Raw genomic sequence first — 12,520 nt, 5'->3', positions numbered from 1 at the left:
CATACTACCGTACCATATACAGGTAATAAATTTCCTTTATTTTCATTTAACAATAAATGTGTACCGTATTCTTCTTCATGGAAAAATAAGACATCCCCTGAAAATAAGACCTAGCGTGTGTTTGGGGGCAAAAATTAATATAAGACACTGTCTTATTTTCGGGAAAACACGGTAGTTCCTTCCTTCTACTTACTCTATGCTTTTCTTGTTGTTCTCTTTCTAGTTCTTTAAGTTGTAGGGTTAAATAACTTATTATTAATTTTCTTATTTTTTTGAGGTAGACTTGTAGTGCTATGACCTTTACTCTCTCATGAATGTTTTCTCTGTGTTCCAGAGATTTTGGATTGTTGGGTGTTCATTTTCATTTGTTTCCAGGAAGTATTTGATTTGTTTCTTGATCTCATTGGTAACCTAGTCATCCTATCTAATAAGAGTAATATGCAAATTGACTGCACCTCTGCTACACTCACAAGCCACGCCAATCAGGAGTGAGTATGCAAGTTAACCCAACCAAGATGGCTGCTGCCACGGAATAAACAGGAGGCTTGGGTTTCCCTGGAAATGGAAGAAGCCAAGCTTCCTGCACACCCTGGCTGGCCCAGGCCTCCGCTCAAGGCTACAAGGTTTCAATTATAGAAGATAAATAAATACCAGATACCAGGGCCTCCATTTGGGTCGCCGGGGTTCGTGGCCGGCCGGCAGGCAAACCACAACAGACCCCTCGCCCAGGCTGCCCCATGCCCCAAGGGAACTTCCACCCTGATCCAGGACACCCTTCAGGGCAAACCAGCCAGCCCCCACTCGTGCAGCATGCCTCTATCCTATATAATAAAAGAGTAATATGCAAATTGACCATCACACCAACACACAAGATGGCTGCCCCCATGTGGTCAAAGATGGCTGCCCCCATGAGGACACAAGATGGCCACCACAAGATGGTCAGCAGGGGAAGGCAGTTGGGAGGGATCAGGCCAGCAGCGGAGGGCAGTTGGAAGGGACCAGGCCTGCAAGGGAGGGCAGTTGGGGGTGATCAAGCCTGCAGGGTAGGGCAGTTAGGGGTGACCAGGCCTGCCGAGGAGGGAAGTTGGGGGCAACTGGGCCTGCAGAGAAGGGCAGTTCGGGGGACCTAGGTCTGTAGGGGAGAGCAGTTGGGGGGGGGAACCAGGCCTGCAGGGGAGGGCAGTTAGGGGTGACCAGGCCTGCAGGGGAGGGCAGTTAGGGGCAATCAGGCTGGCAGGGGAGCAGTTAGGCATCAATCAGGCTGGCAGGGGAGTGGTTAGGGGGTGATCAGGCTGGCAGGCAGGTGACCAATTGGGAGCTAGCAGTCCAGGATTGTGAGAGGGATGTCCAACTGCCCGTTTAGGCCTGATCCTATCGGGATCGTGCCCAAACAGGCAGTTGGACATCCCTTGAGGGGTCTCAGATTGGAGAGGATGCAGGCTGGGCTAAGGGACACACACACACACACCCCCCCCGTGCATGAATTTCATGCACCGGGCCTCTAGTTGTTTAATAACATGCTATTTAGCCTCCATGTGTTTGAATGTTTTGGGGTGTTTTTACTATAGTTGATTTCTAATTTCATTCCACTGTGATCTGAGAAGATGCTTGATATGATTTGAATCTTCTTGAAATTGTAAAGACTTGTTTTGTGTCCTAACATGTGATCTATCTTTGGGAATGATCCATGTGCACTTGAGAAGAAAGTGTATTCCACAGCTTTGGGGTGAAATGTTCTATAAATGTCAATTCAATCCATCTGATCCAGTGTGTCCTTTAGAGTCTCTGTTTCCTTGTTAAGTTTTTTTTCTGGAAGATCTATCCAGTGATTTGAGCGGGGTGTTAAAGTCCCCTACTATGACTGTATTGTCTATCTGAAGATCTATCCAGTGAAGTGAGCAGGGTGTTAAAGTCCCCTACTATGACTATATTGTCTATCTCTCCCTTAAAGTCCTATAGAAGTTTTTTAATATATTTAAGTTCTCCTATATTGTGTGCATATATGTTTACCAGGGTTATATCCTCTTATTGGATCCATCCCTTTAGTATTATGTAGTGTCCTTTGTTGTCTCTCTTTTTTGTACCTTTCAAATCCACTTTTCTTTTCTTTTTTTCCTCCTCACACACAGGACTTCTCTCCACACATTTTCTGCAGCTGTAAAGTCACTGCATGTTGGTCAAGTACCATTTTAACCCTAAAACTTGTTTGGCATCAATATATGACAGTTAACCTGTGTTAAATCTATAAAATATTTACATTGCACAGCACATTAAGCTTTAGACACTTGGCAATTAAACCACATAAAGAAATAGGACAAGACACACATGTTCAGAATCAGGTGTTCACAGTTCCCGTCTGACGACTGTACAATGATTCCAAAGGCAGCAGAGGCAACAGGCAGTTACTTCAGAGGACATCAAACACTACGATTGGGAAATACATTACATTGTTACCACAGTGTCATTTACCACCCCACCTCTCTCTCAGGTGGTCTCATCTATACTAATAAAAGGGTAATATGCTAATTAGGGTGGACATCTTCTGGACGTCCTTCCAGACAAAGCCACAGCAGCTGCAAAGGCCACAGGCCATCAGCTGCGGCACCTGTGAGGGCTGAGGGCCGGTCCAGCACCATGATCCCTTTTGCAGAGGCGGCGGGAGAAGTAGAAGGGAGAAGGTGGTGCTGCAGGAAAGGGAGAAGGCTGGCACCGTGGGAGAAGGTAGAAGGGAGAAGGTGGAAGTTAGGCAGTTAGGGGGATCAGTCCAGGAGGGGACAACAGTTAGGGGGGTCAGGCCAGAAGGGAAGAGCAGTTAGGGGGATCAGGCCAGGAGGGGAGAGCAGTTTAGAGGGATCAGGCATGGAGGGGAGACCAGTTAGGCAGTTAGGGGTATCAGGCCAGCAGGGGAGAGCAGTTAAGGGTGATCAGGCCAGCAGGGGAGCAGTTGAGGGCATCAGGCAGGCAGGCAGAAGTGGTTAGGGACGATCAGGCAGGCAGGCAGGAGAGCAGTTAGGAGCCAGTGGTTCTGGATTACAAGAGGGATCCCAGATTGGAGAGGGTGCAGGCCAGGCTGAGGAGACCCCCCCCCCCCTGCACAAATTTTATGCACCGGGCCTCTGGTAATTCTAGAATGTCAGGTCTGGCTGATTTAAAATAAATACGGACAACATAACATTTACTCTGTGGACATATTCTAACTCCTACTATGCACACATTGTGATTTTGAATGCAAATTATCCTAAAAACTTGTCACGATCATCAGAGTTTTTCAGGTTGGGTGATCCAACAATCTTGCACTCAACTGGTACTGATAGCAGCATAGTTGAGCTGGACAGTAACTAATGGCTGTAGATAACTCGAATGCAGTTTTTTCCCCATAATATGGAAAATATTTTATGTTTATGTTTCCCTCTGGAGGATAAGCTGGTAGAGTTGTTATGTTTTTACCCTTAGAATTACTAGTGCATTCTATCCTTGAGGCTTTAATCCAATTATTCTGTTCATTTTCACAAGAATACAAGGGTGTCCGCGGGAGTAGCTAAAGTCAGGATCATTCTCCCCACTGCATGCTTGAAGTAAGTTAAGAGGAAACTGACATGCTTCATAAACTGACCCCTTCTGTTCAAAGAGTACCCCACCAGAGCAGTTTTTGAGATTCTTCTGCGTTTCCAAAGCATATGGCTTTAGAAACGTCTTAAGGTCTTCAATATACCCTTTATAGGACTCTGGTTCAGACACACTAAATGAATATTCCAATGCTGTCACTGGTTTTGGGAAAACCGTAAGTCCTGGACTAGAAATCTGGTCTCGATATTTTGGAACTTCATCGTTCAGAATCTGAAGCATAACCCACATTGTGAATGTGAAGAGTGCAGCCAGGAACCCATAAAAGACTAGGTAGAAGAGCAAGATCAAACCCCAGCTCTTGGCAGTGCACCCCAGGAACTCTCGGTGGTCGGGTTGTAGATGTAGAGCTTCCACTGGACCAAGCTCTGGTTGAAGGACTTCTTGTCTTTCTTCGTCATGGTATGCGCGTTGAGGGCGAGGGAGCAGTGGCTGCGGAGAGTGGAGGCAGCGAGGAGCACAGCCCAATGAAGGCGACCATGGCAGATCGTGGAACAGCTGGCCTAGAATACCTCTTCACTGCTGCAGGCACTCAAATGCGCTGAGCTGGACTGCAGTGGCCAATCCCTGCACCAGTACACCCCCTTTGTTGTATCGTGATGGCCTTCATTTTGGTCTATTTTGTTGGATATGAGTATTGCTACTCCGTGTTTCTTTTCTTTTCCTTTTGCATGGAAAGTTATTTTCCATCTATTTACTCTCATCTTATGTGAGTCTTTTGTTCTGAGGTGACTCTCTTGTATACAGCATAAAATTGGGTTATGTTTTTGTATCATTTCAGCTACCCTATGTCTTCTGATTGGAGCATTTAATCCATTTACTTTTAAGGTTATTATTGATAGGTACTTATTTATTGCCATTTTAATTCTGTATGCCTAGGTTTCTCTGTGTGTTTCTTCTCATTACAGCAGTCCTTTTAGCATTTCTTGTAATACTGGCTTGGTGGTGATTTACTCCTTTAACCTTTTTTTTTTTTTTTTTTTCTGGGAAGCTCGTTATTTGACCATCTATTTTGAATGATAGCCTTGCTGGGTATAGTAATCTTGGTTTCTAGACACAGATCCTTGCTTTTTTTTACCTTGAGTACTTCATGCCATTCCCTTCTGGTATGTAGAATTTCTGGTGAGAAATCAGGTGTCAGCCATATGGGAGCTCCTTTGTAGGTAACAGTTTCCTTTTCTCTTGCTGCCTTTAAGATTCTCTCCTTGTCTTTAATTTTTGCATTTGAATTTTGATGTCTGGTTGTGGGCCTGTTTGGTTCTTCTTGCTTGGGGTTCTCTGTGCCTCCTGAGCTTGTGTGACTTTTTCCTTTGCCAGGTTAGGGAAGTTTTCTGCCATTATTTCTTCAAACACGTTCTCTATTCCTTTCTTCCTTTCTGCCTCTTCTGGCAAACCTACTATTCAAATATTATTACATTTCATGATGTCCCAGAGCTCCCTTAAGCTGTCCTGTTTTTTAATTGTTTTTTCTTTTTCGTTCTGTTTGAGTGGTTTTTTTTCAACCCAGACTTCTAATTTACTGATTTGATCCTCAACTTCCCCTAATCTGTGTATTCCTTTGAATGTGTTCTTTATTTATGCTATGTCATTCTTTATTTCTGTTTTCATAGTTACTGTATTTTTTCTCATGTTGTTGAGCATGTGTACCATCATTATTCTGAACTGTATTTCAGATGAATTTCTTATCTCCATTTCATTTATGTCTTCTGGAGAATTCTCTTGTTCTTTCATTTGGGGGTTGTATCTTTGTCTCCTCATTTTGGCTGCCTGTTTGGGTTTGTGACTGGAAGTTCCAGAGAGATATCTGTCTTAGGTAGATCTGCTATGCCTCTCAGTCTCTAGTGCAGGACATTGTCAAATGCTGTTTCTGACTAATTATATCAGGCAAAGACTCAAAGCCTACAGAGACTGCCTCTGTCTACAGACTGATAGGATTCTGTCTTGAATTGCTCTCAGGCAATTGTCCACAGATATGACTATATTTTTTCCCAACAGGGTGGGGCAATTCCTTCTCTCTGGAGGCTAATTGTTATTCTCAGTCTCTTAATGGGCCTCAGTAACTCCACACCGTTCAGCAAGGTGTTTTCCAATATGGTGGGTCAACTGCTTTCTCTCCAGGCAAGGCCACCTGTATAGCAAATGTCTGCATGAGAAAGATGACCTCTACAGCATGAGGGAATGACTTAGCACTGGAAACTGGGGTATGTGCCTTCTGAGCTCTCATCTCAGAGCCCCCTGATCCTGTCTTCTGTTTACACAGCTCCAGTCCACTCTGCCATTCCTCTACCGGAGCACAAGGTAAATGGCTCCACACGGAATTTTGTGTGTTGGCCCTTTAAGAGGGTGCCTGAATTTCCTGCCATCTCTCCCTGGCAGGCAGCAACCTTGCTGCTTTTCACAGCCAGATGTTGTGTGGGTACCCTTCTCAGTTCTGGTGCTCTCTGCTGGGTGGCCCTGCTTGAGGATTAGACCCCAGAGTTCTCAGTGGCAACCCCCCAGCTGAGATATCTCTCTGGAACTTCAAGTGTTGTCTGTGGGGCCTGGCCAGCCTTTTCATGCCTCTGCTCCTCCTACTAGTCTCTATGCAGTCTCCCCTTTCAGTCCTCGGTTATCAGGGTTCTTTCCAGCGAGTCTTCTGTTGATTATTCAGGAAGTTTTTCTATATTTTAGTTGTTATTCCAGTTTTATCCTGGGAGTACGTCCATACAGCCTCCACTTACTCTGCTGCTATTTTTAATATTCTCTACAGAACTCCTTTTATCTTGTAAAAGTGAAACTCTGTACCCATTAAACAATAACTCCATATTCACCCCTACCCCCAGCCCCTGACATATGGTATTCTACATTCTTTTTATATTATATGAGTTTGACTAATCTAGGTAATTCAACTTAGTGGAATCATACAGGATTTGTCTTTTTTTTGACTGGCATCTTTCACTTAGCATAATGTCCTCAAGATCCATCTGTGTTGTAACATGTCAGAATTTCCTCACTTTTTTTAATTAAAAAGGTTTTGTCTTATAACAACACAAATTTATTATTCAATTCTTTAGTCCAGAAGCATTACATCTAACCAGGCTAAAATCTAGGTGTTGGCAGGGCTGGTTTCTTTCTGGAGTCTCTGGAGGAGAATCTGTTTCCTTGGCTTTTCCAGCATTTAGAGGCTACCTGCATTTCTTGACTTATGGTCCCCTTCCTCCATCATCCTCAAACCCTACAAGGCCAGTGGAATCTTCCTCAGCTAACATCACTTGGACACTCAGAATTTCCTCCCTGAATAATATCCTGTTGTGTGTATATATTATATTTTGTTTATCCATTCATCCGTCAATTGAGACTTGGGTTACTTGCACCTTTTTGCTATTGTAACTAATGCTGCTATGAACATGAGTGTACAGATATTTCTTTGAAACCCTGGTTTCAATTATTTTGGGTTTATATTCAGATCATATGGGAATTGTATTTTAAATGTTTTAAAGAATTACCATAATGTTTTCTGTAGTGGCTGCATCATCACACATTCTCATCAATAGTGCACAAGTTTTCTAATTTTTCCACATCCTTTACAACACTTGTTTTTTTGTGTGTATGTGTGTGTGTGTGTGTGTGTGTGTGTGTGTGTTTTTACATTAGCTATTGTAATGGGTGTGAGGTGGTATCACATTATGTTTTTAATTTCCATTTCCCTAATGATTAGTGATGTTGAGTATCTTTTCATGAGATTGCTGCTATTTGTGTATCTTTTTTTTTTTTTGGAGAAATGTCTAGTTAAGTACTTTGCCAATTGTTACTTAAATTGTTCATTTGGTTTTTTTGTTGTTGAGTTTTAGGAGTTCCTTAAAAATTCTGGGTATAATCCCCCTATCAGATATATGATTTGCAAATATTTTCTTCCAATCCATAGTTGCCTTTTTGCTCTGTTGATTGTATCCTTTTATATACAGAAATGTTCAATTTTCCTATTTTTACTTTTGTTACCTGTTCTTTTGGTATCATATCCAAAAAAATCATTGCCAACTCCAATGTCATGAAGATTTCCCCTTGTGATTTCTTCTAAGAGTTTTTATATTTTAGCTCGTCTGTTTAGGTCTTTGATCCATTTTGAGTTCATTTTTTTGTATGGTATAAGGTAAAGAACCAATTCCATTCCTTTGCATGTGGATAACAGCATCATTTGTTGAAAAGACTGCTCTTTTCTCCCATTGAATGTTCTTGGTACTCTTGTGGAAATCTGTTTGACTATATGTACAGGAATTTATTTCTGAACTCTATATCCTACTTCATTGGTATATATGTCTTTATGCCAGCACCACACTGTTTTGATTACTATATCTTTGCAGTAAACTTTGAATAAGGAAATATGAGTCCTGTAGCCTTGTTTTCCTGTTTAAGGATTGATTTGGCTCTTCAGAGTCCTGTGAGATTCCATATGAATTTTAGGATGGAGTTTTTTATTTTTGTAAAAGATGTCATTGGGATTTTTATAGGGATTGCATTAAATCTATAGGTTGCTTTAGGAGTATTGACATCTTAACAATAATAACTCTTCCAATTCACGAACTGCTTGAATTTTTAAATAATCAAAATATACTGGTATTCAAGCAAAATAGAGGCAGATTCATAGATGGAGAGCAGGCAGGCAGCCCTGGGGGTGTGTTAGGGGAGTGGAGGGATTGGGCAAAGAGAGAGAGAGAGAGAGAGAGAGAGAGAGAGAGAGAGAGAGAGAGAACTCATGGACAAGAGCAACAGTGTGGTTGGTGATTGCGAGGGTGGAGGGAGATGGGTGGAGGTTGAAGAGAGCATAGAGGGGATAAATGGTGATGGAAAATGAAATAAAATAAAATTTTAAAAAAGAAAATATATGTATTATTTGTGTAATCAAGCATAGGTAAATATAAGGAGTTTTTGGCAGAGGAAACTGGTAAATTTTGTTTTTCTGTTTAGTTTTATTGAGATACTTGAGGCCCGGTGCACAGATTTGTGCACTGGTAGGGTCCCTAGGCCTGGTTAGCAGAGATAAGGCCAAAACTGGCTCTCCAACATCCTCTGAGGGATCCCGGATTGTGAGAGGGCACAGGCCAGGCCGAGGGACCTGACCGGTGCATGATCAGAGCCGGGGAGGGACCGTGGGAGGGCTCTAGGGTGTGTCCGGCCCATCTTGCCCAGTTCTGATCAGCCAGACCCCAGCAGCAAGCGTCTGCCCCCTGGTGGTCAGTGTGCATCATAGCGACTGGTCGAATGGTTGAACAGTCAGAGGGACTATTAGCATATTAGCCTTTTAGATAGATAGATAGATAGATAGATAGATAGATAGATAGATAGATGACATTCAGCACTGTGTAAGTTTAAAGGTGTATAGAATAATGACTTGAGAAGGTGGTCCAAAAGTACAAACTTCCATTTACAAGATAAATACTAGAGAAGTACTGTTCAACATGGTGACTATAATTATGGTGTATTTGAAAGTTGCTAAGAGAGTAAATTCTAAACATTCTCATCACAAGTGACTGGTAAATTTCTAATGTCAGTTCATGTATCTTCACTGGATCACTGACCCAGTTTTTATAAATTAGTATCATTTCTGGAAAAAAAGCAAAATCAGATATTAGGAGATAGATGACTATCTGACTATAGGTGTTCATGAAAATAAAATATTTGTGGTTTAATAAATTAAACAGAAATTGAATTAAATTGTTTTTTTGACAAATAGGCTTATTTAATTATTTAGTGATATTACTTAAGTGCAGATATAGTTTTATCTTGACTTTTGCTCATACCCCAATAAACTTTGGTCCCATTGATTAAAAAAACAGTTATTCTATTCACACCACTTACAACTTTGTTTCATTGAACAGAGAATTTGTTGGATTTCGTTTCCTAAAGATTATCTGTGAACATTTTAAGTCATCAGAAAATATTGGAAAAGCTTTATTGCTCCACATTGACATTCTTTTACAAAGGAAGGAAGAACTGCTTGCCAAGGAAAAGATTGAAGAAATCATTGTCGGTCAGTAGGATTTCTACAGATGTTTTAGAAAGGTGTTAACATGCATGTATTTTGAAGGTAGATGTCAGAATAGTAGTGAAATACTCAGGTCAACATACCAGTATTTTTCCTTTTTCTCATTCCTTTTTTACCCTCTAATAACCTTTAACTATAATACCTCATTTATCCAGATTTCACTTGTTTGGAAAGTTAGAATGAGGAACTAAGCAAAAATAACAAAACATCAACAAAAACAGATAAACCTCTGAGCTTAAAACTCATGATTTATGTGCAGTAGAAAATTGTGATGTTAGAAGCCTAATTTCTTGTTTCCAGTTTGATCTCAAATTAGCTGTATGCCTTTGAGAAAATCAATAGTATCTCTGGATCTTGTTTTTTCCCAACTATGAAATGAAAATTGTGGACTATAATTCCTGGTTGTTAACTTCTATTTAGGCAGTAGCATCCTTTTGTGATGCTATCTTGTATGAACCCTGTCCCTAGAGTTACTTTAGTTAAAGCAGAGATGTAGAGCCAAATCTTAGCATTCTCTTAACCCCCACCTGTCTGTAGACTTATATCCTGAAGAACACAGATAGTATGATCCCTTTCTTAGAAAATTCTCACCCCAATCTCTCTTCTTCCAACTCTACACATATCCTAGCTAATAAAAAAGTAATATGCAAATTAACCATCACTCTGCTACATCCACAAGCCACGCCCACAAGCCAATCAGGAGCGAATATGCAAATAAACCCAACCTAGATGGCTATGGCCACAGAGAGCAGGAGGGAGACTTGGGTTTCCCTGGCAATGGAGGAAGCCAAGCTTTCCGCCTGCCCTTGCCGGCCTAGGCCTCCACTCAAGGCTACAAAGTTTCAATGATAGAAGATACATAAATCCAAACAGAAATGGCGGCAGCCACAGAGCTGGAAAGAGCAGGAGGCTAGGGTTGCCCGTGGCGATGGAGGAAGCCAAGCTTTCCGCACACCCTGGCTGGCCCAGGCCTCCGCTTAAGGCTACAAAGTTTCAATTATAGAAGATAAATAAATCCCAACAGAAATGGCTGCCACCACGGAGCAAGCAGAAGGCTTGGCTCTGCTCCAGGCTACAAAGTTTCAATTGTAGAAGATAAATAAACCCCAGATACCAGGGCCTCTGCTTGGGTCGCTGGGGGGCATGGCGGGCCTGCAAACCACCACAGGCCCCTCGCCCAGGCTGCCCCACGCCCCAAGGGAACCTTCACCCTGATCCGGGACACCCTTCAGGGCAAACCAGCTGGCCCCCACCTGTGCACCAGGCCTCTATCCTATCTAATAAAAGAGTAATATGCAGATTGACCATCACTCCAACACACAAGATGGCTGCCCCCATGTGGTCAAAGATCCTGCCCCCTAGTGGACACAAGATGGCCACCGCAAGATGGCCAGCAGGGGAGGGCAGTTGGAGGGGACCAAGCCTGCAAGGGAGGGCAGTTGTGGGCAATCAGGCCAGCTGGGGAGGGCAGTTGGGAGGGACCAGGCCTGCAGGGGAGAGCGGTTGGGGGGGACCATGGCTTCAGGGGAGGGCAGTTAGGGGTGACCAGGCCTGCAGGGGAGGGCAGTTGGGGACCCAGGCTTGCAGGGGAGAGCAGTTGGGGGGGACCAGGCCTGCAGGGGAGGGCAGTTAGTGGTGACCAGGCCTGCAGGGGAGGGCAGTTAGGGGAAAACAGGCTGGCAGGGGAGCAGTTAGGCATTGATCAGGCTGGCAGGGGAGTAGTTAGGGGGTGATCAGGCTGGCAGGCAGAAGCAGTTAGGGGCAATCAGGAAGGCAGGCAGGCGAGCAGTTGGGAGCCAGCAGTCCTGGATTGTGAGAGGGATGTCCGACTGCCCGTTTAGGCCCGATCCCACCAGTATCGGGCTTAAACACGCAGTCAGACATCCCTTGAGGGGTCCCAGATTGGAGAGGGTGCAGGCTGGGCTGAGGGACACCCCCCCATGCACAAATTTCGTGCACCGGGCCTCTAGTATAGAGATATAGTTATAAATGTTAACATTGGAATTTATTCTGAGTAATGGCATTATAGGTAATTTCTTTATATTTTACTAGATTCCTTGAGTTTTATAAGCATGTATCATGTTTTTATAAAAACATAGTTATTGATATTTTTTAAATATAGTTTATTGATTTTTAGAGCAAGAGGAAGGTAGAAGAGAGATACATCAATGTGAGACTATAACGTCAATCAGCTGCCTCTTACATGCCCCCTACTGGGTACCAAGCCTGCAACCCAGGCATGTACCTTGACCATGAATCAAACCAGCAACCTTTTGGTATATGGATGATGCCCAACCAACTGAGCTACATTGGCCAAGGCTAGTTATTGATAATTTTTTAAAAGGAAATCTTTCGAGCAGTGGTCATCAACCTTTTGGACCTCATGGACCACCAGTGGTCCGTGGATTACTGGTTGGCAACCACTGCTCCAAAGGTTTCTTTAAACCAGCAGTAACCAACCTTTTGGACCTCACGGACCACCAGTGGTCTGCGGACCACCTGTTGGTGACCGCTGCACTAGATAATCTCTAAGAGACTTTTGAACTCTAGATTCTATGAAACATATTTTACTGATGACACCCTCCCTCCAGACCCACACTAAGAATCTAGTTATTTTTAGACTCAATTTTAATTTTTAATTGATATTTTAGAGAGAGAGAGATAGAAAAATCGATGAGAGAGAAACATCAACTTCGATTGGCTGCCCCCTGCATGCCCTCCACTGGGTATCAAGCCCACAAACCAGGCATGTGCCCTGACTGGGAAACAAACTACCAACCTTTCAGTGCAAGGGATGATGCCCAATGAGCTGAACCACACCAACCAGGGCCAACCCTTAGCATTTTAATGGTAGCATATTAAAAAGTGTGAAAG

The 12,520-nt window shown here is 43.1% G+C and overlaps 1 protein-coding gene and 1 pseudogene across 2 annotated transcripts in view; one reads left to right on the top strand and one right to left on the bottom strand.

Moving 5' to 3' along the window:
- TEX11 (testis expressed 11) overlaps window positions 1–12,520 on the top strand; it is a gene marked incomplete at both ends in the record, with an annotated part of 517,390 nt that overhangs the window by 306,052 nt on the left and 198,818 nt on the right. Inside the window, one exon of the mRNA XM_080652805.1 lies at window positions 9,480–9,631. Coding sequence (XP_080508931.1) covers window positions 9,480–9,631 — 152 coding nt within the window. The remainder of the gene's footprint in view (window positions 1–9,479; window positions 9,632–12,520) is intronic.
- On the bottom strand, window positions 3,234–4,025 carry LOC308239942 (sodium/potassium-transporting ATPase subunit beta-3-like; annotated as a pseudogene). Its single transcript has one exon. The product of its transcript is annotated as a sodium/potassium-transporting ATPase subunit beta-3-like (transcript).

Source organism: Plecotus auritus, assembly GCF_963455305.1.
Source record: "Plecotus auritus genome assembly, chromosome: X".
In the NCBI taxonomy this organism is placed as follows: Eukaryota; Metazoa; Chordata; class Mammalia; order Chiroptera; family Vespertilionidae; genus Plecotus; species Plecotus auritus.
The sequence above is the reverse complement of the archived record's forward strand: the minus strand, read 5'-3'. Positions and strand labels throughout refer to the sequence as shown.